Source organism: Capsella rubella, unplaced genomic scaffold, assembly GCF_000375325.1.
Source record: "Capsella rubella cultivar Monte Gargano unplaced genomic scaffold, Caprub1_0 scaffold_4, whole genome shotgun sequence".
In the NCBI taxonomy this organism is placed as follows: domain Eukaryota; kingdom Viridiplantae; phylum Streptophyta; class Magnoliopsida; order Brassicales; family Brassicaceae; genus Capsella; species Capsella rubella.
Window position 1 is genome coordinate 8,830,699 of NW_006238920.1, and position 25,189 is coordinate 8,855,887.

At 36.7% G+C, this 25,189-nt stretch overlaps 9 protein-coding genes across 10 annotated transcripts; 6 read left to right on the forward strand and 3 right to left on the reverse strand.

The window, feature by feature from the left end:
• The first annotated feature begins 1,018 nt into the window (after positions 1-1,018).
• Positions 1,019-1,815, forward strand: LOC17888582. Its single transcript, XM_006295063.2, has 2 exons — positions 1,019-1,340; positions 1,465-1,815. The coding sequence occupies exons 1-2, from the start codon at positions 1,062-1,064 to the stop codon at positions 1,684-1,686; spliced, it is 501 nt and encodes a 166-aa protein (XP_006295125.1). The 5' UTR covers positions 1,019-1,061; the 3' UTR covers positions 1,687-1,815.
• A 1,064-nt stretch (positions 1,816-2,879) lies between these two features.
• LOC17889671 (putative F-box protein At2g33190) lies at positions 2,880-4,105 on the forward strand. Its single transcript, XM_006296167.2, has one exon. The coding sequence runs from the start codon at positions 2,880-2,882 to the stop codon at positions 4,014-4,016; it is 1,137 nt and encodes a 378-aa protein (XP_006296229.1). The 3' UTR covers positions 4,017-4,105.
• Positions 4,106-4,380: 275 nt separating this feature from the next.
• On the forward strand, positions 4,381-5,731 carry LOC17889396 (putative F-box protein At2g33200). Its single transcript, XM_006294393.2, has one exon. The coding sequence runs from the start codon at positions 4,390-4,392 to the stop codon at positions 5,497-5,499; it is 1,110 nt and encodes a 369-aa protein (XP_006294455.1). The 5' UTR covers positions 4,381-4,389; the 3' UTR covers positions 5,500-5,731.
• Positions 5,732-6,052: 321 nt separating this feature from the next.
• LOC17889268 (putative F-box protein At2g33200) lies at positions 6,053-7,243 on the forward strand. The gene has a single exon (XM_006296316.1). The coding sequence runs from the start codon at positions 6,053-6,055 to the stop codon at positions 7,241-7,243; it is 1,191 nt and encodes a 396-aa protein (XP_006296378.1).
• A 1,297-nt stretch (positions 7,244-8,540) lies between these two features.
• Positions 8,541-9,689, forward strand: LOC17887994 (putative F-box protein At2g33200). The gene has a single exon (XM_006295538.1). The coding sequence runs from the start codon at positions 8,541-8,543 to the stop codon at positions 9,687-9,689; it is 1,149 nt and encodes a 382-aa protein (XP_006295600.1).
• A 111-nt stretch (positions 9,690-9,800) lies between these two features.
• Positions 9,801-12,909, reverse strand: LOC17890287 (probable serine incorporator). 2 transcript variants are annotated; one of them, XM_023784317.1, is made up of 13 exons: positions 12,796-12,909; positions 12,022-12,282; positions 11,879-11,930; positions 11,609-11,793; positions 11,497-11,521; positions 11,325-11,414; positions 11,073-11,244; positions 10,919-10,995; positions 10,773-10,839; positions 10,613-10,684; positions 10,401-10,540; positions 10,249-10,322; positions 9,801-10,088 (listed from the first exon to the last, which is right to left on the reverse strand). In XM_023784317.1, exons 2-13 carry the CDS (start codon positions 12,260-12,262, stop codon positions 10,006-10,008), a joined length of 1,278 nt encoding a protein of 425 aa, XP_023640085.1. In that variant the 5' UTR covers positions 12,263-12,282; positions 12,796-12,909; the 3' UTR covers positions 9,801-10,005. The 2 variants fall into 2 exon arrangements, with proteins under 2 accessions (XP_023640085.1, XP_023640084.1); XM_023784316.1 differs by having other exon boundaries at positions 11,609-11,768; positions 11,861-11,937.
• A 1,694-nt stretch (positions 12,910-14,603) lies between these two features.
• On the reverse strand, positions 14,604-18,485 carry LOC17888953 (chaperonin CPN60-like 1, mitochondrial). The gene is made up of 17 exons (XM_006293832.2): positions 18,305-18,485; positions 17,995-18,019; positions 17,780-17,911; positions 17,453-17,612; positions 17,046-17,317; positions 16,856-16,960; positions 16,691-16,777; positions 16,501-16,590; positions 16,324-16,404; positions 16,159-16,227; positions 15,996-16,073; positions 15,789-15,884; positions 15,596-15,695; positions 15,399-15,502; positions 15,210-15,315; positions 15,019-15,097; positions 14,604-14,928 (listed from the first exon to the last, which is right to left on the reverse strand). The coding sequence occupies exons 1-17, from the start codon at positions 18,340-18,342 to the stop codon at positions 14,799-14,801; spliced, it is 1,752 nt and encodes a 583-aa protein (XP_006293894.1). The 5' UTR covers positions 18,343-18,485; the 3' UTR covers positions 14,604-14,798.
• A 152-nt stretch (positions 18,486-18,637) lies between these two features.
• On the forward strand, positions 18,638-19,978 carry LOC17889611 (NADH dehydrogenase [ubiquinone] 1 alpha subcomplex subunit 13-B). Its single transcript, XM_006295130.2, has 3 exons — positions 18,638-18,969; positions 19,437-19,508; positions 19,625-19,978. Exons 1-3 carry the CDS (start codon positions 18,755-18,757, stop codon positions 19,767-19,769), a joined length of 432 nt encoding a protein of 143 aa, XP_006295192.1. The 5' UTR covers positions 18,638-18,754; the 3' UTR covers positions 19,770-19,978.
• A 336-nt stretch (positions 19,979-20,314) lies between these two features.
• LOC17890020 (probable indole-3-pyruvate monooxygenase YUCCA7) lies at positions 20,315-21,866 on the reverse strand. Its single transcript, XM_006295644.1, has 3 exons — positions 21,168-21,866; positions 20,652-21,023; positions 20,315-20,539 (listed from the first exon to the last, which is right to left on the reverse strand). The coding sequence occupies exons 1-3, from the start codon at positions 21,864-21,866 to the stop codon at positions 20,315-20,317; spliced, it is 1,296 nt and encodes a 431-aa protein (XP_006295706.1).
• Positions 21,867-25,189: the final 3,323 nt, after the last annotated feature.

Here is a 25,189-nt window from a genome sequence, read left to right on the forward strand (position 1 = left end):
ATATAAATTAATAGAAAAAACAATTATTATAGCAATACATCATCAATATATAAAACGGATATGCTTTGTTTTTTTATTGTATTCGAAATATATAGAATGGTTGATCCATGCAAGATGCATCTGATCATTTACCATGAATTGTGCAATATTTGTAACACAACATCGTATTCATATAACCATATTCTTGTTAGCTTGCTCCATTCTCTATCTGCAAAGTCATTCGCAGTGTAAGGTTTTTAATGACATTATGTGAAGCACGACGAAATAGTATATATATCAGAACTTAGATCTCTCTATTCGGAACTTAACTGGAATTACCAATGAGATATATTATAGTATATATAAAGAATACACGAATATATAATGGTTATATACAGATTCACGTATACACCATATATATATATATATACGAATTCGTACGTCTCTTTGTAAGACCCACAAGCGTGTGAAATATATATATATATATATATATATGGTGGATAACGAAACCCTACACATGTCCATGCCACCTCAAATCCCTTTCTTTTTTTTTTCCACTATGCCATTTGTAAATTGTAACCATGTGACTTGTCACTTGTTAAAGACTCCAACATTTCAATAACACTGTATTTGTATCTACTATAGATCTTTTTCTTCTTCCTTTTTTTTTGTCTTTGGGGTACGATATCTAAAGAGATCTTATTATATCACCATTCTTTATTTCTTGGTGATTAATACATATGTCTAACTATTCTCTTGGTCAAAACTCTTAACGTAATCCTCAAGTTATATTTGACATCATTACAATTTTTTTCTTTCTTTCTTGTTTGTATTACATTACATGTGAGAGAATTTGTCAAATAAAATTGTAAAAAACTTTTTTCCTAAATGTTAATGATTGCATGATCTTATGGGCCTATTAACAATTACTGAGAAGCCCATAATATTTCGTAATCCTTAAGCCCATTTATCAGAAAAAACGTAAACGGACGATTGATATATTGACACGTCACCATCAACATTATCAGAAACCACAACTCCTTTTAACCCAGTTAAGCAGATTTTTGCGGTACAGAGTGGCCATGGAACTGGTGGCTCTTCCGATCAACCACCGTACGGCTCCGCCGAGTTTTCCACCACACAAAATCTGGAATCCAGTATCTAACCGTATCGTACTTGCTATACGGTTCAACAATGTTAGAATGAGAAAGCCTGTGTATCTAGGAACGTTCTTATCGGAGAAACCAATAGCAAGAACACTAACGACGGCGGAAGCAGTTTCCGGCGGAGGAGTTTCGCTTCCGCCACTGGATTTGACGGAGGATAATATCCATTTGGTACTATCCGAAGCTCGCATCGAGGTAAACTTCTTTTTCTCTAACCGTGTTGGTTGCCCAATTCTAGATTGTTACGTAATAGATTCAGAACCGGTATTCAATTAAACCGAAGTGTACCAACGTTTCTGGTTTTGGTTACGTACGGCAGCTAGCGCAACTGTTCGACTCGTCGGTTGGGATAACAGGACAAGTAGAGTTAGTGGAACTAGACGGACCATTCGTTACGATAAGCTTAAGAGGCAAGTTTTGGCACACGCGTGCAATGGTTCTAGCTCGAATTGGTAACTACATGAAACAGAGGATCCCTGAGATTTTGGAGGTTGAGATTGAAGATGAGAAGCAACTCGATGACAGTCCTGCCAATTTCTAAACCCTTTTTCTTTTTTATTTTTCTTTTTTCTTTGTATAATGTTTGACTTGATGATGCTTATGAGTTGTAAAAACTTGAAAGTAACTCTGTGTGACTAAAAAAAATAAATCTAATAATGGATTTATAGAAGTTATGTAGAATAGGCCTAGAGGCTAACATAACAGAATTTGATTATGGATAGGACTCAAAAAAAACAAATATTTTATACGAGTAAATATTTTACGTGTAAAGATAATTTCCAATTCCTAGATTTCCTCTGTGTATATTTAGTTTCGGTATATAAATTTGATGACCTACGATTAACAACAACTCAAGTTTAGAAACAGAATTGACTAGTACTCATGGCGACGCAAACCTGTTCGGAGCTTAACTCCGATGCTCTACTACTGGTTTTGGAACGTTTAGGATTGGTACAGAGTTAAGTAAACAAATCAGTTTAACAAACATGTCTCCGTAGATGAATATCTTCCCTTCCAAGATAGAAGGGGCTGTTCATATCAATTGTTCAATCCCGAAGAAGGTAGGTTTAACAAATTTAATATTCGACTTTGGATCAAGATTCTATGTTTTGAATATTTTCACGCGCGAGAGAATTAATCTTCCGCCATTAGAGTCATACCAAGGGAGGCTATGTGTTGAGCGAAACCTAGATAAGCGAGGCAGAGACAGCTTCACCTTATGAATCAATAAGCAGACGCAGAGACAGCTTCACCTTATGTATTATGATCCTTTTAGTAATGATGTAACAGGGAGGAGCCGGGTTGGGGTCATCGGTGTTACTGTATCTGGAAATGTTTTGATGATTAAACGGTTGAAGGAGTTTTTCAGGATTTATAGGATCAGTTTTGAAGGGAAAATAACGGATCATTTGGAGCCATTAGGGGATGAGTCTTGGATTGCGGATCTTGGTGTGTCTTTACCAGCTACAGATTATGGCACCGAGCCAAACTCGGTTAAACTGCTACAGCTCTAAATTTGAGTCCATTGTATGGGTTAGATTGGTTATTTATTCATTTTAATTATAAAATCGTTTTACTTGATTGTTATTTTTTTTTAGTATTGGTTTGGTTTGTTCGGGTATGAAAACTATAACCGGAATATCCGAATTGATGATTTGATTTATATTCACACTAGGAAAAAAGAACAAAACCCTAAAATGTTAGGTGCACGCCTCCAGAAAATGCTACACGAAAATGTCTAGAGATGATAATGGTTGGTCAAAGCTTTATCCTGATCTATTGCGATTGATCTTCCAAAGCTTGAGTTGCTTGGACTTTCATCGAGCAAGAACCGTTTGCTCAAACTGGTATGCCGTATCCCGAACATGTCCTCTGTACCTATGGCGAATCGTATTCCGAGGTAAGAACTCTGTCTTGTTTGATCCAGTGCAAGACAAGATCTACTCAAAAAATCTTCTTGGAATCGACTTATCCGATATCCATTGTCTTGCTAGTTACGGGAATTGGATACTAGTCGTAGATCCTAGTCTAGATTTCTATCTTTTGAACGTGTTTACTCGAAAGAGGATCAATCTTCCTTCATTAGAATCATCGCTTCGTGGTGATCGTCCTTTTAGATTCACAAGAAATGACGAGTTTGAATACTTCCTTGAGCTATACGGCACCAAGTTTCTCTTGACGTGGAACTATTTTAGGTTTGAGAAAACGGCGATTCTGTGGGTAAACGGGAGAAATGGAGATTACGTCGTTGCTTGGGCTATCAAACATTTCTATATCTTCTCACACAAGAAAATAGGAAATGGTGTTGATGATAAGCGATGGAGTATCACATGCACACAGTGCGAGGATATGGCTTATAGAGATAACAAGCTCTACGTGTATACTTTTGATCATTACATCAACATTCTTGATTTTTCTGGAGATTGTCCTAAAGAAACCGTGGAAGAAAACGCTTATCTTAGTCATCCTTTTCGCTTCATAGATACGATTTATAAGTTGAGACTTGCAGTCACAAGAGCAGGAGAAGTTCTAATCGTTCTGAGTTTAGAAGGGTTAGATAGAAAGTTTTGCATCTGCAAGCTGAATCTTGAGATTGGCGATTGGGAAAGAGTAGAGTCTTTGGGAGATGAAATGTTGATTTTTGGCCATGGGGTTACAATAAGAGCACCGGTCAAAGATATTAGTGGCGGAGGACTCAAGAGTGATTCGATCTGTTTCCTTTATGATGACCATTTGTTTGAAAATGATCTTACAATGAAGAGACAACCAATTTGCGGTGTGTTCGATCTCGCCACAAGTACAGTCGCATGGCATACAAGATTAGAAGATCTGTCTTCGAAGATTTGCTGGTTTGTTCCAGGATATTCATAGTCTTCATAAGCTCTGTCAGATTCTCTCCTCAGTCTCTGATTTTGGTTCTATCAACTATTTGAATACGTATTTTGATTGTATAACATGCATTTTTGTAGCTTTTTTTTTGTTTTTAATAAAAATTTAGCATAATTTTCCAATGAAATTTGTGTTTGGCTCCGGATAAAGGTGTTGGTATCAACCATCGACTTATATCAAACAACACTTGATACGTAATATAACCTAACCATGTTTTATTTACCGGCTTTATTAGTCCATATAAAACCCATTAGTATGAGCTTAAAGCCCATTAGGTTTCCTTTGTTGAAAAGATAACCCTAAATTATATAACTATCACAAATCACAACCATCGGAATGATTTGAAGAGAAGAAAATGTCGAGACCTCGTTATGATTGGTCAAAGCTTTGTCACGATCTTTTGCGATCAATACTTGAAAGGTTAAACTGTAAGGATTATCATCAAGCGAGAACCGTGTGCTCGAACTGGTATACAGTTTCCACAACTTGTAAGCGACCTCTGTATCCATGGCGAATCTTATTCAACGCCGACTCTATTTTATTCTTCGATCCGGGAGAAGACAAGTCCCACATAATCCAACATCCCGGAGCCGAGTTTTCAGAAAGGTATGTACTTGCTAGCTGCAGCAATTGGTTCTTGATGGTTGATTCTGGTCTAGGTTTCTATCTTGTAAACGTGTTCACTCGCGAGAGAATCGATCTCCCATCGATGGAGACATTTATTCTGGGAAAAGAGAGATCCGACAAACAAGTTGTGTGGAAACTTTTTATCGAGCGTACGGACATGGTCTCTTGCCAGAAACAGGCTTGTCTTTGGATAAATGAGAGAACAGGGGACTATGTTGTAGCTTGGAGTGTCAAACAACACTATTTGTTCACATGCAAGAAAGGAGATGATTCATGGTCGAGTCTCCAAGGTATAAAGTGTGTTTCTATGGCGTTTGATAAGGATTACAAGCTTTATGTGTACACAAAAGATAACAGCATCAAGGTTTTTGATATATCTGGTGATTCCCCTGATGAGATTGTCCAAGGGAATCCGTATCGTAACCATCTGTTTGACCTCCGCTCTGTTTTAAAACGTGGGGAGTGCGGTTGGAAGCAGAGAATATCGGTTACGAACTCTGGAGAGGTTTTGATGGTCGTGAGCTTAAAAGGGTTAGAAAATAAACCTTTGTTTTACATCTATAAGATGAATTTGGGAAGTTGTAATTGGGAACGAGTAGATTCTCTCGGTGGTGAGATGTTGATATTTGGTCATGGGGTCACAATTAGAGCACCTATCAAAGATATTGATGGTTCGGGTATCAAGAATGATTCAATCTGTTTCCGCAGTAATGATCTTTGGCCAGTTTTAGGTACAGAACGTAATTGCGGTGTGTTCGATCTTGCCACAAGTACAATCGTAATGCCTAACTCACTTTCGTCCCCGGAGAGTTTCTGGTTTGTTCCGGGATATGCTTAAAGGCTTTGTTTAGGAGATTGGTTTCTCATTTGGTCTAAGTCTAAAGATTCAGCAAAGCCAACTTGCCCAGTTGTTTCTTTTGGGCTACTTTTGTCTGTGGATTTACATATATTTCTAAGTATTGTGATGGTTGTAAGCTTGATTTTTCGTATTAAGGTATCTTTATTTTGCGGATTAACGTGATGTTTCTAGGGAAATTTGTGGTTTAATGAATCTTTGGTTAATAAAAAAAGTTATAAATCTTACAACCGATCCTCTAAAATATTGAACACAACTATTAAAATTGCATGGTTTGTTCCAAATTCTAGTTAGATAAAGCCAAGTTGACTTTGGATATTTTCAAATAATTTGATTCAAGTATTGTTTTGCTAGACTATTTTTATTTATTTATTTTTGTTGCAGATTAAAATCCCAATCCTACCGAACATACAAATCGTTTATTCCGATTTACAAAAGGAAAAGTAATTATTAAAACATATAAAAGCAGGCTTCAGCCTAACTTGGTAGCAAATGAAACGCGCTAAGAGTTAGAGAGAATCAGAGAGAATAAAAGATGACATCTGCGGGAGACGTGGACTGGTCGGAGATGTGTTCCGATGCCATTCAATTGATTCTCGAAATCTTAAGCTTTTCAGATTTTCATCGAGCAAGAACCGTTTGTTCAAAATGGTACTCTGTTTCGAAATCATGCGTTGCAGGGTCACGGAATAGGTCTCCATGGCTGATCCTTTTCCCGGAAAAGTCTTGCGTCTCGAAACCGTCCAAGAAGCTGTTCAATAAGGTGTCTGACACAAATTCTTGTAGGCTGTACAATCCTGCAGAAGGAAAGACTTACAGGACACGATATCTCGGAGACAAATTATCCGAGAGCCGTTGCCTTGCGAGTTACGGTAACTGGATACTTATGCTGGATCCGAGTCTCAATTTCTACCTGTTAAACGTGTTTACCATCGAGAGAATCAATCTTCCGTCTCTGTCACTCCGATGTGAAGTGAGATTCCAAAGAAAAGACGATGGTGGGTTATTCCTCGAACAATCTTGGTTAGATCGTGAGACGATCATCAACAGGTACATCAAGACGGCTGTTTTGTGGGTTGATGAGAAGACCAAGGATTTTGTTGTTTGTTGGATTTACAATGATCAGTACTTGTTCTCATTCAAGAAAGGGGATGATTCTTGGTGGCACCTTGAAGGCACAATGTGTTTAGCTATGGCTTACAAGGACCAAAAGCTCTTTGTGTATACCTATGATCATCACATCAAGATTCTTGATTACTCTGGTGACATCCCGGAAGAGATCACCGAAGCAAACCCGTATTTGAATCATCCCTTTCGCTATGATCCGCAACTGTGGGAATACGTTTGGAAGACGAGATTAGCGATCACGACTTCAGGAGATATTCTAATCATTTTGAGCTTAAAAAAATGCTCTGGTAACGAAGTGGAACATTTGTTCTATATCTTTAAGATGAATCCTCAAGCGGAAGAATGGGAACGACTAGATTCTTTGGGCAAAGAGATGTTGCTTTTTGGTGATGGGTTCACATTGGCATCAGCAGCATCAGCTAAAGAAGATATTGATGGAGGAGTCATCTATTTCCTTGCTGATGATGTTTGGCCGCCTCAGACCAATCAAGACCCTCAAAGTAGTTCCGGTGCTTTTGATCTTGCAACAACCAAAATAAGATGGACGCAACCTTACTATTACTGGTCCAAAATTCGCTGGTTTGTTCCAGGGATCTGATCACGATGGATCAACCACAGTTCCTTTTTAGTTTCCAATATATATATATATATATATATATATATATATATATATTAATTAGTTGATGTCTTGCTTACCTACATTTAAGGATGAGTTTCAAGAATCATAGAATCTATATGAAGTTTTCAACGTGATTACGTGATACATTAGATTATGTTCCTAGTGGAACACGTTACTAATGAACTTGCTAATTTTTTTTTTAAAGAATGGAAATCCAAAAATTTGAGCAAGGTTGAATTCATCTTATCTATCTGCTGACTTCTACTGTTGCTGGCTGAGGTTGTTCATGAACTATACAGGCTATCTCACAATAGGTGTACAAAGTATATGTTATTAGTCTTTTGATATTCCAAGAACCCAAATATTAATGAGTGTATTCACATACCAATCCTATATATATTTTATTTGGTTTGCGTTGTTATGATTTTCATCAAGACACGTAAAATCACACGGAGTAAACAAGTAGGTGATTGTCTCTTAACGTCTTTGTACCAGTTGCTGAAGCAGAGCCAAGTTGATCACTTTGGATATTTTATGTATTTGATCAACGTAGACTATTTTTGTTTATTTATTGTTGTTGCGAGGTTTAACTTGAGTTTTGTATATATATTCATGGTTTATAGTCGGTTGGTGAAGTTTGAGTTTTAAGCAAAATATATACACAATTTTTATGATTTTATCTTTGCATAGATGACACATGAAAACGGGTTAATACATAGTTGTTGTAGGTGGTGTCCAAAAAAAAAAAAAAAACCATAGTTGTTGTAGACAAACATTTTCCTTTTTAACTATATATTTTGCAGTGTATCATTCCCAATTCATAGATAATATTGTTAAAGCTGTCCCTTTAGGGTACTCTGTTTAGCAAATGATTCTTATTACAATATTACTCCACGATCAAATGTTACTTGGAGCGAGAATTAACCTTTCATACTTACGTATTTGCTTTTTGTTTAATCTCGAGACTCATTATTTTAAAAGAGGAAGAAAACACGTGGTTTATCTTGCAAGACTCGTTAATTAGTTAATGTTTCTTAACAGTTTTCGTAAGGAACACGGAAGAAATTAGGTTTAGGTTTTATATTAACGGGCCTCTCCTTTTTTTTTATATTATGTAAATCACTTAATCCCTAAGTCTAGCCGCCACCGATTCTACGGCTCAAGGTGGCACAAGATCTCCGAAGACCGGAAAACCCATCAGAACAAACTTGCAGACTCTGTTTAAACATATTATAGCGATACTCGGTTACTTCTATGCCAAGGCGAGGATAAAAAGATGGAACCTAGAGTCGTCGACTGGTCAGAGATGTGTTCCGATGCTATACAATTGATTCTAGAGAGCTTGAGCTTTCCAGATTTTCATCGAGCAAGAACCGTTTGTTCAAGTTGGTACTCCGTTTCGAAATCATGCGTTGCGGGATCAAGAAACAGGTATCCGTGGCTGATGCTTTTCCGGGAAAAGTCTTCTGTCTCGGGATCTTGTAAGCTGTTAGATCCTTTTGAAAACAAAACTTACAAGACCAGAGATCTCGGAAACGAGTTTCACGTGTGTCGTTGCATTGCGAGTTATGGTAACTGGTTGCTAATGTTGTCTCCTCGTATCGATTTTTCTATCATAAATGTGTTTACCGGCGAGAAAATCAATCTTCCATCTCTATCACTCCAAGGAGGAGGTGAAGTGAGATTCCGAAGAAAAGACGATGGCGGAGTCTTCCTAGAACACTCTCCTAATGACCGTGAGACAATCATCAACAGGTTTATCAAGACTGCTGTTTTATGGATTGATGAGGAAACGAAAGATTTTGTGGTTTGTTGGAATTACCAAGATATGTACTTGTTCTCCTACAAGAAGGGAAATGAATCTTGGTGGCATCTTCAAGGCACAGATTGTTTAGCTATGGCTTACAAATACAACAAACTTTTTGTTATCACACAGTCTCACTACATCAAGATTCTTGATTTCTCTGATGATTTCCCGAATGAGATCATCCACGAAACCCGGTTTCTGAATCATCGGTTTAACTATTATCCGGAAGATGGAGAACAATGGACGGAGAAAATAGCAATCACGACTTCAGGAGATGTTGTGATCATTGTCAGCATAGAAAACGAATATCCAGAGAATGAAGAGGGAAGATACTTGTTTAAGTTTTTTAAGATGAATGTTGAAGGAACCGAATGGGCAAGAGTGTATTCTTTAGATGATGAGATGATGTTGGTTTTTGGTGATGGGTTCATCAAAAGCAATTCTATTTATTTCATTACTGATGATGTTTGGCCTGCTTATGTTTGGAAAAATGCAAACTTTGACAGTAGTAGCGGTGTTTATGATCTTGCTACAACCAAAATAAGCTGGTCTCGATTCGCTTACTGCTTGTCCAACATTCGCTGGTTTGTTCCAGGATCTGATAAGAAATATGACTAACCTCAGGTTTTCTAGTGTTTTTCTTCCCAGCTACTCTTTCATGTTCTGTTTATATAAGTTTCCAGATGGTTGCTTACATAAGCACAGTTTCAAGAATCAAAGAATCTAATCTAGTTTAAGAACTCAAGAATCTTTTCTTTTGATCTGACTTTCATCAAAGGTTTATACATTGGATTATGTTTATAGTGAAATCACATTAAGGTAAAAAAATGAATGAACTTGACAAGAACGACTTTATAAAGAATGACCTCTCAATGATGTTGTATTAACTTCAAAACTTCTAGCGATAATGTCAGATCATTTCCACTTCATCTATCTATCTGTCCACTTCTTGTGCTGTTGGCTGAGGTTGTTCATGAACTCTTGGCTGTCTCACAATAGGAGCAATCAACTTCCACACTGTACTCAAATCCATTGAACCCCAAAATCAATAAACAGAAAAAGGGCATTAACATGCTTAACTGGTATAAGAGATTTCATTGTAAAGTGTTTTTTTTACTTTATGCTTAACTGGCATCTGTTAGATCAAGAACGGAAAACAACTAAACTTTTAACTTACAGTAAATGGCTGCGGCAAACCACTCGTTCACTATCTTCACCCATGTGCTTGTCCACCCAACATCAATGCTCCATCTGTGTGGTACATATGTAGACACAATCTTATATTGTTGTTTCACAAGGGAATATATGCAGATGGGATTTTTTCCTTACTTCCGAGCTGAATCTGAAAGGTTCCAGCTGATAAACAACATAGCAAAGTACATTGCTCCTAAGGAGAACACAAGGTGAAAGAATCCATAGCTGTATGGTATATCTTCTTCTTCTTTACCTTCATCTCTACGGAACTCGAACTGTGTAATAGAGATTTATTGGCTAATGCAGAAAAATATTGATTTTTAAGCTGAGATTGACTGTAAACTTACCTTGAAGGATTCTGAGTCGATTCCAGTTGAAAATGTTGCCATCACAATGGCGCCTATAGCTATAAGGAAACTCTGAACATAGAGAAAAAAAAAAAAGATGAAAAAAAAGTAGATTAATTATAAGTAAGCAAGTATTCAAGAAGAGGCTTTGAGCTCTTACCAGTATTGTAATCCAATCAGTATGACTGTTTTGAGTATGCGCGTTGCATTTTGTATGTGAAGGTTCGCTGATACAGAACTTGTACTTTAGTAGTGCTTTGAAGAACTAACCAAACAAAAGTCAGATTTTGTTTTTCTTTTCTTTACCTTCTAACAGCAGACCAACATAGGAAGACAATGTAGGAAGCCATAATCCCGGAAGACAAAAGTCCTCTATTCTTCACCTTTAATGCAAAGCATCAGAATTTGAATAAGAGTTCAATCATTGTGTTATCATCAAAGCAAAATCCATGAAATGTACCTTTGAATGCAAGGACATAACCATCATAACAGTTAGAATAACAACAGTGCATGAGATGAAGAACATATTGAGGACACAAGCAGTAGAAGTTACATAAAAGTAATACATCACTGCAATCCCGCAAACAGAACCAATGTAGAATACTGTTGACATGACCAATCCAAAAGAGCAGCTGCAGAAAAGACAGTATTAACCAACAGGTGATATATCCACACAGAGAAAACGCTTTTGTAATGACTGATCCTTGTTTACCTTTGCTTTCTTTGGTCATGAGGTATCCAATAGTTATTCCACCATGTAATGAATTCGATGACACTTACAAGCTGAAGACCAAGAAATATCCTGAAACCATAGAAATGTTATGAGTGTCAAATCATTTGTTTCTCCATCATTTATGAGAGAGCAGCTTGAAAGGTGATTTTACCCTGCACCAACACGCGCGATTTCCCCTGTAAGGAAAACATCATTGTCATGATCCATACTGATTAGATAAAATGGAAAAGATTACTGAGCTATAGTGAGAGACATGAACATACCGTAAATTTGGATGTAAAGCTGAGGTATAAAGAAAGTAGCTACCATGACTAAAACCAGCAAGACGAACTTGAAGATCCAATAATCCGAGTGCCAACTGTTTTGAGCTTGATGGAGTTGCATTGTGTTCCATGTTGTGAGGAACATAATAAGGAAAAACATCTTCATTGCTAAGGATAAACAAAACCTATATAGCATACCAAGTACTTAACATTATGAATCTATCAGCAAAACATTTCATTTTTTCAGGATACGAAACATCCTAGACTCACGCGGAGTACTCCAAGTGTATGGAAACAGTAACTTCCTTGAGGTCCGCAACTACTGACATCTGCATTGATGATTTCAAATATGAAGTATCTTTAAATTCAAACATTAGATATTTATCTCAAAAGATATATATATGAATTTTTACATGGAAGCAAGGCCAGAGCCTTTTGTGCGTAGTCACGGATAAACCAAGCGCATAAGTTTATAATCAAGAAGATGGTTCCGTAGACATAACGAGCTCTCAAGGACTTGTTTTTCTCTTGGTAGTAATAGAGACTCCTCTGTTCTATTTCCCTTGTGAGTTCATCTAGATGAGCAGCCTCTAAATCACCAGGACTGACCTGCAATGATCTAGTCCGTGTAGAAGCTTCAGCTGATCCATTCATTGCCAAAAACCTACAAGAAACTGAAATGGAACTAGAGGCTAAAGATCTCTTGTCTAAATCAATTCATATTTTTTCTCTGAACAGTATGTGTGATTAGATTTGACTTGATGAAAAAGAACAAACTCTAAATGAAATTTTTATATAACATTGAATTTTAAGAAAGTATTCATGTCAAAAAGGCAACTAAAAGATAAGAACAATCCTTTGACCAAAAATAAATAAAACAATCTGAAAGAATTCAACTTTTTTTCTCCCATTTAGGCAATGCTGCTTTTTTCTTTTTTTTTTTAAGTGTGGTCAAGAACATTATTATCATCTTCAAAAAAAAAAAATTTGACATTATTATTCAGAAAAATATGCCAATGATATCTCTCTAACTCTAACACAAGACAATTCCGACTAGCGACTAACAAAAATTCTCAAGGATCTAAAGACAGAAATTTACATGTCAAAAGAAGAACTCAAAGCAGAGAGAATCATCAGTAATAAAAATAAAAATAAAAAATAAAAATTACCGGTTTTAAAAATCTGACCTTTTTGTTTTGTTTTGTAATTTGGCTATGGTTGGAATTTTGGTATGTAAAAGTTAGAGACTTAAGATAGAGAATGAGAAGAAGAAGAAGAAGAAGCTTTGGGAGATGAAGTGTGAGTTGAGTGTTCTCTCTGACACGATAATCACGCAGAGAGTATATATAAAGAAGGAGCAGCGGTTCAAAACTCCACATTTAAAAATTATTAAATTACATTCTTTGGTGTCTGATTCTGTGTAACCCATTTCATTAAACTGACCTGTGCACTTCTGTTTATAGCCGTTCGATTTGATGACCTCTAGCTACTCTACCTTCATTTGCTTTTGACCTATTATTTCCTTTTATTTATTCCAAAATCTAGATAAAAATTATGAATATTATAATATTGAGAGACACATGTTGTTGAGTTTCCGCTTGAGTGTTGGGTTTTACTATGTTTTAATGATTTTTAGTCACATACTCACATGAAACATGCTGATTTAATAATTAAGAACTTCGAACGTTGTGAATCTCAAGAATAAAATAAAGAAGAAACATTCCCCGAGCACGAGGAAATGTTTACAATGGACAGCCACGTCCACGTACGTGTGTGTTTGTTCGTGGATAATTAAAACAAACGAATAATTAACGACGTGGAACTTTCTTAAAAGTAAGCCTACTTGTGGTTTAACTAGAAGTTTTGGAAGTGTGTAGTAATCAACACGAGACCTTAAATTTTCTTGCCTACACCAGATATGATATGATATATATATAGTTTTCTCGTTAAGCTAATTTCATTATCAACCTCCAATTTCTTTCTTCATTCGCTCTCTCTCTCTCTTTTACTAGCTACCAAAACAAATTGACTAGTGTGACATGAACTAGAAGTTTAAAGAACATTCGTAACTCTTAAGTTTCATTTGGTTTCTCATCTAGTTTAGTGGATATCTTTTTTTACTACTCTTAAAGTACGTAAAATCCATCTAGCTGTAGTGTAATCAATCCGAAAATTATTTTAATTAATTACAATTACGGTTTCCTTGATTCTGGTTTAATGCTATAAGTGTAGGGCAGTTTATGGAAATGATAAGGACAAAGACGCCAAGACAAATAGAGTTTGGTTCGTAATCTTGACTTTTTCCTTTTATTTTGGAAACCCAAATCATAATCTTAATTCACCACGCGATGTTTGGACCTTACGTGTTAAAGTAGCTAGGTTTGCTTTCTTTTTCGGGTAAACATAAAATTAATCTTTTAATTTATGAGCTTTTAGTACCAAAAGATGTTGAACACACTTTGCTTCTTCACATATGACATGTAAAGACAGGGAAGCATTGGAGAACAAGAAGGTGATGCTTCACTCATAGGTGGAGAGAAAGCAGAATTTGAACAAGTAAAATTAATAGAGAGAGAAGAAAACATGCACAAATGAAGTGGAAGCTAGAAAGAAAGAGAAGAAAAGGATGCACGAATGAAGAAGAAACAGGTTTTAAATTAATGTATAGATTTATCATAAGCCACTTGGTGTGCAAGGCATAAGCATTAATTAGTGATTATTATGCCTTCTCCATCTTCAAGGCATCTCCTTTCGAATTATGCCTTTTGATTTTCTTAGATCTTAAAGATTCACGAAACTTCTACAAAAGAGAATGGTTACGAGTTAATATGCTCGGCAAGTGATCTAAATACTGATGAAATCCATGTAAGAATGTAAATACAAGAGCCACAAGAGCAACAGCAGCAGAGGCCAGCAAAACACTTGGGTTTTTTTCACTAGACTCTCTAGTCTGAAGAATAATTCTAGAAAGGGTTAACAAAAAAGGCTTCATGCATGGACCAAGCAAAACAAATCCTTTCTTCAACATTTTTTATAAATCAATTGTGAAATCATGGAAAAGTCTCAAGGTTCTCTCTCTAGTCTCTACCAATCATATGATTTAAAGAATCCATCAGTGCCTTGTGGATAAAACAACCGTAGCATCTCACAACAGATTCCAAAGAAACCTATTTAGGGTTTACAGTTCTTCTCAGAAACCCATTCCTCCTCCCATACCGCCCATACCACCCATGCCGCCACCCATACCTGGAGACGCGTCCTTCTCCTTCGTTGGAATCTCAGTCACAACTGCTTCCGTTGTAGTTAACAAAGAGGAGACACTAACCAATACAATAACGAACGAAAAACAAAATTAGCAAATTCATTGCAATAAACTATAAAACTTGCAGACAAATTTTCAAATTGTCTACCTTGCAGCATCAACCAATGCGGTTCTGATCACTTTCAAAGGATCAATAATACCTGACTTTACCATGTCAACATATTCTCCTGAAAGTAAAATGAGAGAAGAAGCTAGTTCAGATTTCAGAAAATAGGGGGGAAATAATAAGGTGGACCAATATATAGAAAGTGAATCCTCTAATGTATTTAAGAGTGTAACCTTTGGCAGCGTCATAACCGAGGTCGGGATTATCTTGCTCCAAAAGCTTGCCTACGATAACTGCACCCTCGACTCCAGCATTGGAAGCAATCGTGTAAACAGGTGTCTACATCAAAGACAGATTTTGTGTGTAAGAACCTAGAAGCTGTCTATGCTAGCTGAGGATGAACAATATGATAAGAGAAACACCTTGAGAGCGTTTTGAATGATTTGAACACCAATTTTCTGATCAAAGTTAGCTGTGGAAAGATTCCCAAGTTCTTTCGAAGCATACAAAAGAGCAACACCACCACCTGCAACACAACGTACATGTAATTCTCAGGCAATTTTATTTTTTTCAGGACTTGACCAAACTTTGTTTTAGAGATTTAAGATGTTTTTTTTACCTGGAACAATACCCTCTTCTACAGCTGCTTTAGTTGCATTTAGAGCATCAGTTACTCTATCTTTCTTCTCGCTAACTTCTGCCTCACTCGCACCTCCAATCTAAAAACCCATGTGAGTAATCTCGACGTTAGGCATAAACTAATAATGCATAAATAGCCTCTTATTTTGATGTTTACAAGAGGTGTACACTACCTTTAGTACAGCAACACCACCCGAAAGCTTAGCCAACCTTTCTTGCAACTTCTCCTTGTCATAATCAGATGTGCTGGCTTCAACCATGGATCGTATCTGTGTGATTTATTAAAAACATTAAAACAAAATACACATTCTTATCAGTTGGAAAAATGGGTAAAGGTATTAACATTGAACCTATACATGATGAAAAAAAGGTACACTAACCTGCTCACATCGTTCCCCAATTGCTATCTTGTCACCAGCCCCATCGAGAACAACAGTATCATCTTTGGACACAGTTATCTGTTAACAAACGAAAACCAAGTTATATAAGTACCAGAAGGTACAGGGAGAAGAAAGAAAGCAGAAGGAATTGGACCAAACGAACCTTCTTGCAGTTTCCCAACATACTGAGGTCAATGTTGTCGAGATTCATACCTAACTCCTCTGTTATTACCTACAAAGTGGAATCACCAACGAGACATTATAGATCATGCAATTCGTGTAGGTGTGCTTGTCTTGGCAGATAATAAAAAAAGAAACATGGGCATGCCTGGGCTCCAGTGAGGGCAGCTAGATCATGTAAATTGGCCTTCCGGTTCTCCCCAAAACCAGGGGCCTTCACCGCACATACCTATAACGCAATACCATTCACATGAATTAAATAAAACTAAATTCTAATAAGACATTGCAAAACAAAGGCATACAACAGAAGGCTGAAAAGAAAAACCTTGATTCCAGCACGAAGTTTGTTCAGAATTAGGGTGGCAAGAGCATCACTCTCCACATCCTCAGCAACAATCAGTAGCGGCCTTTGCTTCTGAAAAATAACAAAGGAAATAAATTTCGATCTTTAGATACAAAGTATTGATGAATATCAGACATTATTGCCAATCAAGAAATTGCCAAACTGTTTGTACCTTGAGGGCCAGTTCTAAGACTTTCACCATAGCGCCTATATTGGAAATTTTCTTCTCGTGGATAAGAATGAGAGGATCTTCTAGTTCCTGCAAACAATATCCATGCAGAACATGACAAATGAGAAGTTCCTTAAATTTTTAAACCAACAAGGTGGGAAGCCTTACACATTTTTGGGTTTTCGGGTTTGTTATGAAGTAAGGGGAAATGTATCCCCTGTCAATCTTCATACCCTCAACAACTTCTAGTTCATTAAACAAGGTCTTGCCATCCTGAATCAAGAGATGATAACATAAGTTAAGGAATAAAGCAAAATAATCAAAATAACTTAACACATATGGATCAAATTAAACTCACTTGAATTGTGATCACTCCCTCTTTGCCGACAGTTTCCATGGCCTTTGCAATCAGTTCACCAATTTCTCTATCTCCATTAGCTGATATTGTTCCCACTTGGGCGATTTCTTCAGAAGTGCTAATCATGCGTGCTCGACTCTGCAAGTTTGTCACAACAGTATCAACTGCCAGTTTGATACCACGTCTTAGGTCCATCGCATTCATTCCAGCGGCAACTGATTTACAACCTTCTGTGAAGATAGCCCGAGTAAGGACTGTAGCACATGTGGTTCCTGTAAACCATACCATATTTTTTTGTCACATTCAATTAACACGATTAGTATGAATCGATAGGAGACTAACATTCCAATTACAAAAAAAAAAAAAGAAAAAACGTATTCATTAATACAATGAAAGGGAACACTTACCATCACCAGCTACGTCATTTGTGGCGTTTGCAACCTGTTTGACAAGACTGGCACCAACGTTCTTAACTCTGTCCTGGAACTCAATGCTCTTGGCAACAGTCACACCATCCTTTGTCACCTTTGGTGCACCCCAGCTTTGTTCAATGATGACATTACGACCCTAAGGAAATTTAGAAAATTGCTTTAGAATGTTGTATCAGGGACTGGGGTAACAAAACAGCAAGTTGTTGATACTTGTCAATAGGGCGTCACAGTCTCCATTTATATATAGATTCACTTACAATATAAGTCCTTGAACATAAACTATCAGAAACATAATTTGATTACCTTGGGTCCCATAGTGACTTTAACAGCATCGGCAAGATCCTCGACACCCTTAAGCATTAAAGCACGAGCTTCAACACCGAATCTAATGTCTTTCGCTGCATAATTCCTAGTAGAATTGAGCCTGCTTCCAATCTAACAATTTAAATAATGCACATCAATACATACCACAAAGGACTCCAAACAGTATAACCAAATACAAAATGAAGAATATGAACCTGGCTTGTACAGTTTCTAGCAATCCTGTACAAACAAAGAAAGATAAATCCCGTCAATAAACGAAAAGCAACTTTCAGAAATACACAGAAAAATGAAGATGCTACAGTCTCCGTGCGCAGAGAAAGGTTCAATTCAATCCGATTTCTACTAACATATCGATCAAAATTCAGAAAAATCAGAACTAAAAAGCTCAATTACATCTTTACCAATCTGATCTCCGAGGAACCAATCAAAACCAAAAGTCATAAGAAAAAGCAGCATCCAAATCGCAATATACAATTAAAAACCCATAAAGCCGAATAGATCTACCTAGCTTTTGAAGCAACGTTGGTGACCAGCCGATACATGGTGATTAGATTCTTACTCTACCGAGAAGATCACAATTGCTTCAGAGCAGATCGAACTAAAGAAGCTAACTTGAGAAATTCTCACTCGGGGAAGAGGAGAAATGTAGTAGATCGTCGAAGATTCTAGACACAGTAGGGTTTAGGGTTTTACGTTTTCTCCAAGCTCATTGCTTGGTCGAGTTTTAGCCTCCGATTTGGATCCGGTTTGAGTTTTGACCCGGCCCGTTTGTAATAAGGGCCTTGTAAAAAGCCCAGTTCGTTATTACAACATTTTAAAAAAGTCACCCAAAAAAAAGTTTTTTTTTTCCGCAGTACTCATTTCTGATTGTCTTCTTCAGAATCCCTAGAACAGTTCGATTAACAAATCGAAGATCGATTTGGGGATCAAATCAGTGCTCGATCGAGGTTGAAGATGACGGAGGCGATGATAAGGAAGAAGCCAGGAATGGCGAGTGTGAAGGATATGCCATTGCTTCAGGATGGTCCACCACCGGGTGGGTTCGCGCCGGTCCGATATGCTCGCCGGATCTCCAACACGGGACCGAGCGCCATGGCTATTTTCCTTACCTTTTCCGGTGCTTTTGCTTGGGGGATGTACCAAGTCGGCCAGGGCAACAAGATTCGCAGGTAATCAGATGTGTAAACAGCTCGACTCACATTTCACTTTTGTTTCTCTCTATGGGTTGTGAAATGTTGAGTAGTTTGGGATTGAATCTAGTCCGTTTTCTAGTTACAAGTAACCTCAGATGCTTTTAAATTTGTGTAGTTAGTCTGAAATGGTGCTAATTTAACCCAATTTATAGCTTATTTAACGATTGCTTGAGCTGTGGTGAAGAAACCAATCTAATTGTTAGATGAAACAAGTTACTTGGATCTTGGTTGTTTAGGTGGTTAGATTATGAGTTAATAGCCATGATTAGCTTAGTCTACAACTGGGTTTAGACATGAGATTGTTGTCTTTCTTATCTTGGTTTGTACATCCTCTAATAGTCTTCTATGGTTAGAATCTCAATTGCATAATGATGTTCAAAAGTGTCAAAATAAGCAAAATGTATCTACACCAAAGTTCTAATTGAGATTGCTGTGATGACCAGGGCGTTGAAGGAAGAAAAATATGCTGCCCGTAGAGCAATTCTACCGATTCTTCAGGCAGAAGAAGATGAAAGGTAGGGAAGAGCTTTAAAAAGTTATATTTTTGTTTTCGGATAGGCATTAATATTCAGCTATGAAATTAGACAATGCTCCAACATTGAGTCCCCATGTGTTGATTGATTGTAACTAGGTTTGTGTCTGAGTGGAAGAAGTATCTAGCGTATGAAGCTGATGTGATGAAGGATGTTCCTGGATGGAAAGTCGGTGAAAACGTGTATAACTCGGGTCGTTGGATGCCTCCAGCTACTGGAGAGCTTCGTCCTGATGTCTGGTAATATCAATGGCTCCTTTTGATGATGATGAATGAATGAATGTTGTCTAAGCATTTTTATTTTGGAACCTTAATGTTTGTTATCTCGCTTTTACCATCGTATAATAAGAGAAATGATACGTACACAGTTCATGTATTGGTGGTACTGAGTAACATTTTCTGTTTTTTACCTCGTTCACATATTTCTGTCGATGAAGAAATCAGTTTCAGACACATCTTGTTCATAAATTTTGTTTAAATCAAGTTTAAACTTCTAGATCAGCTCTATGTTCATATGTCTGCAAAAGTGCAAATATAAGCACAACTAATCAAACACATTTTTACCAATAAAAGATAAGCTGAAATGTAATAAAAGAACGTTAAATACATGGAAAGCCACAACCTCCTTTACAACAAAGGAAACGCAAATACATTTCACATTTATTTTCTATTCTGGAGTGGGCTTATCTCTGGATTTTCACATCACAAAACACTAGCCAATCCTCTCTTTTCCCCCTTTTCTCGTATATATGTTCTTCTTATATGTAAATAGTAAAAAATAAAATAAAATCAAAAGTGTGAAATACAACGACGGTGACGAGCAGCAACAGTTTTGATCTGTTGCTTAGTTTCTTCTTTCCAGCAATTAGCAATATCATGAGCCACACTCAAAGCATCAAGCGAAGCACCTGAGAGCCCTCTTCTCGTGAACCCAACTGCATACAATCCAGCCTCCCCTTTCCACCCTTTTGGAAACGGGTTCTTCTCTATCCCAATCTCTGCCAAGTCGTTGTCCTGCACAACAATAAACCAACGACCAAATCGCATGTTAGTATTTATCAACTGTCAGTAACGGGTATTCGATTGTTGTAATGATTTGATCTAAGATAAATGTTTCTGTCTGTACCTTAAGCCATGTAGGCACATTGCTTCTATAACCAGTTGCAAGAACAACGGAATCAATCTCTAGGACTCGACCATCCACGAGTTCGACCTTTCCAGGACCAAACTTAGCTATTCCCGCTACGATTTTTATTTTTCCTGATTTGATTTTCGGAAAGGCTCCGATGTCTAGAACGGGAGTTTTACCTGCGGTGTTCTTCAGCTCTAAGGGTCCAATTTCAGGCCTCTTAAGCCCGTACTTATCAGTGTTCCCCAGAAGTAACCTTGTGAGAACGAGCAGAGTCTTGTCCACGAGCCAAACCGGCATCCATTTCATCATTGTTACGCCTAACTCGAACGTCGACTTCCCAAGAATCTCTCTCGGTAATACATGAACCTGATCGATCAGATAAAAACAAACAAGGAAAAACAGAGTATAACTATCAGATGCTCTGGTTTAGAACAGAGGAACTACCAAGAATCAGTGTTCTGTTTTTCGTAACTTTGTGGCTATAGTTTTACTTTAATTTATTTTACTTACAGAGCTACGAACGACCATTGATGGGGTTGCATCGTGGTTGGATAGGTCGAGAGAGACTTCCATGCCGGAATTTCCACATCCGACTACCAGAACTCGTTTTCCACGGTACCTCTCGCCGGATTTATAATCACCAGCATGAAGAACATCACCACCAAAGTGTTCTAAACCCTCAAACTCCGGCACCACTTTCTCAGCATTCTCTCCCGTCGCCACCACGAGCCACCTGCAAATATACTCGAACTCACAGTAACCGAGCAGCTCGCTTCTCAACAGAGTCTGGACTCGCCACAGCCCAAACCTCTTGTCATATTTAGCTGACTGGACAGTCTCATTGAACTTAGGGCGGATATCAAAGTGGGTTGCGTAGGACTCAAGGTACTCGATAAACTGGTACTTCGTTGGATACTCGGGGAAATCCTCCGGGAAGGGCAAATTTGGTAATTGACAGAATTGCTTGGGGAGATGAAGCTTGAGACGATCATAGGTTCTGTTTTGCCACAGAGAGGCTATGCAGTTAGCTCGCTCGAGGATTATAAACGGAACTTCTTGGCGTTTCAGGTCGGCGGCGACAGCTAGGCCTGATGGGCCAGCACCGACGATGACCGGACCGTTCACCCAGATACAACGACGAGAGAAAACGTCCTCAGGCTGAATTAGACTTGAGATGTTGACACAAGTTGTGTTATTGTTACTACACATCTTACTCGGAGCTTTATAGTGTTATTTATACTTACTTTTAGGGCAAGAAAAAGATGTAATGATGATAGATGGGTGATTTGGTTTGTGCCTTTTGGAATGAGGAGAAAACGTTTAAATAGAGAAAGAGCTTTGAGCAATTTGGAATGTTGTTTTTGGGAAATTATTTATTGATTATATCTACTTATTTAATTTTACGTCTAAATGTTGTTCAAATGATTGGCTTGCAGCGGCTTCTAATTAATTAATCTATTTAATGTATATATGTATATACCGGATTATAAGAATGAAATTGACACTTATAGAATAGTGTTTGCCTAAAATATATCACATCGTGGCTAATGACTTGTGTTAAACCATCGTTGTGCCCTGATGGTTTGTGTTAAATTTTCTAACAAAACATGTATCCTAACGATTTGTCTTAGAAACATCGTTGTATCACCATCCGGATGCAAGTTCGCATATTATGTGTTATTAGAGGATAATTTATAGAACAATCAAGATTTTAGACCTTATAATTGACTCCATGGCAAAAACAAAAGGTAAAAGCTAGCTAGCGTCAGAAATTCGAACTAAGTCCACCAACATTACTCGACGAAAACAATAAAACCTATCTCAGTGTTTAATTTGTTGAAGTGAAAACGATTTTCAAGAGAGCGGACAATCATATTTTATCAGTTGTTCTATTCGGTGAATTATTAGTACTATACCAACATTTCCATTTAATAAAAGATTTCACTAGGCATGATTTGTAAATTTGTTATATGAGAAATGATCAAATCCGGTCTTTGAGAAAAAGAGAGCAGACATTCTAGAAAAAGAGACAAGATCATAAAAAAGGGTCCATTCGTTCGGCTTATTCTATTGTTTCTTCATTGAAAACGACCTTTCCAACTAAACCTGAAACCCGATGGTTTTAAACCCGGTCATTAGACGCAAAGTGCTATAGCTACGTCGGAACAAGAACAACATACACTAATAAATCCTTTTTTTTGGGGGTTAAACTATCATATTAATGTTTAAAACACACACAAGTATATAGTAACGTAATGTATTTCTCTGTGTGATGATAAGATAAACAGTTGTTAATCTTATATAAATTTGGAATGTTTTAAGAATATCTACATCGATCAATGCACAAACCAAATCTAGGGTTAGATACGCATGAGGCTGAAAGGGAAATGTAAGATATATTCATGTGCTGGACTTGTATAAAATTTTGGGTCTTCATGTTTATATTAGTTTTTGGTCAATTCCTCTTTTTTATGTTTCCATGTTGTTGTTGTTGAAATCAGTCAATTCCTCTTTTATTGCAGAGATGAGAAATGTCAGTGCATATTGGTTCAATAATTCTATACAATAATTCCTCTTGCTATTATTGTTTTCCTTGTAAATTCTAATGATTAGCGCCTTTGTGTTTTTAAACAGTCTCTATGCATTTGAGTATGTGTGTGTGAAAACATGCATCTTTTTTTATCACGCATATCTAGTGATAAAATTGTTTTGTCCCCGTAGAAATAACCAACACTCACATTAATTAGTAAATTACATTGATAATTTGACCAAAGCAAGAACACAACAGTGTTTTAAGATATCGATTTTTCTAATACACAAAAAAAAAGTACTTTTAAATATTATGTTATCTGAGTAAACTATAGCAGGGGCGAACTCAAAAAAAAAATTAATTGGGGGCAAAAAGTAGCAAATAAGGTTTGAACCCATGACCTCAAACACTACATGGGGGCACTTTAACCATTTTAACACTTATAATTTTAATTTTAATACAAAATTTTTAGTTTTTAATAGGTTGGTGGGTGCAACTGCCCCCACCTTTTTCTATGTGGGTCCGCACCTTCTTCTATAGTTACTATAGTATAAAGTATTCACATCGAGAATATGGAATCGTGTTGTGTAAGAAACTAATCATCATGATGATTTACGAAAACAAGATATATTCAGGAAACCTCGATCGAGAGAGAGAGTGATCATGCATATATGTGTAGTGGACTTGACTCGGGCAAAGATGTTTCTCACCAAAATCTAGATAGCCTCTGCCTTATTTAAGTTTAATATAAGGAAACTTAATGTGTATAGATGCATGCATATGACGTGCCAAGGCCTTGATTATAGTCTTAGTTTCATAGATGAACTGTAGATTTATTTAGTCGATAATTATGAAAATTCATGGCTCATGGAATAACGAGATTAGTTATCTTATCGATGAGTACGTTGTAGTTCTATTCTTTCTTATTTTTTTTGGAGTAATAAAACAAAAATAATTTCCCACATGGTGTTAAGCCACTACCGTGGAGTAATCAAAGCTACCAACTATGCAACCTAGATTTAATAGAACTATATATCGCATACTTATTATAAAGTCGTTTATACTTTATAGTAAAGCTTGTGATAATTATGCGTTCTATAAATTATCTATAAACTAATTACAATTAATATACCATTTCTAGACCACCTTTTTAAGAAAACCAATACAATAGCAAATTGAATCCATGCAGATTAAAATAACTTCAACTTAGCTAGTTACAAAAAGATAACTATCTGCTAAAAGCTATTACTATTTCGTTTTTTATTTGAATATAAATGTAATTATATATGCAGTCAATAATTCGAGTATTGCCATTTATGATCACCAAATACAAATACTCAGTCACTGAGACACACATATATGGTCAAATCAAGTGGTGGGAATATGCATATGTTTACATATATTCTAGCGTTTGAAATGAACGATTATATCATATAAACGTTAAGCCAAGACAACAATAACAAACCCTAGCTACAATTATTACTTATCAAAAAAAAAAAAAAGAGGAAGATAAAACATACAAATTAAACTACATTTTTTTCATCCAAAGTAGTGTAATATTATACTAGTTGCAAAAGGATCAATTATTGGTAAAATGGAATTTCTAAATTATTAGTTATATATGGCCATTATTTTCTGACAATAATCAAATGAGATTCTGCCATAGTCAGCTTCTATTAATCAGGTATCTTGAATCTTTCTAGTCTCGATTAAATAAATCTTGTTAATTAAGAGAGCCAAAGCCCATGTTACTATTCTCAGTTTAGCTCATTAGTAGCAACCTGATTTCATGCACTAGTATAACACAATATGTCAATATATATATTTTCCTCTACTGATTTTATGCTTCGAATATATCAAATGGGTAACATGAAATTATTCCAAAATTAGCATTATCTATGTGCAGATTACTTAATGGCTTGTTTGACCAAACATATTATTGAGTCGCAGCAAATTAGTTAGCCGTCGAAATCATATTCTACGTCATTTATAGTTAATACTT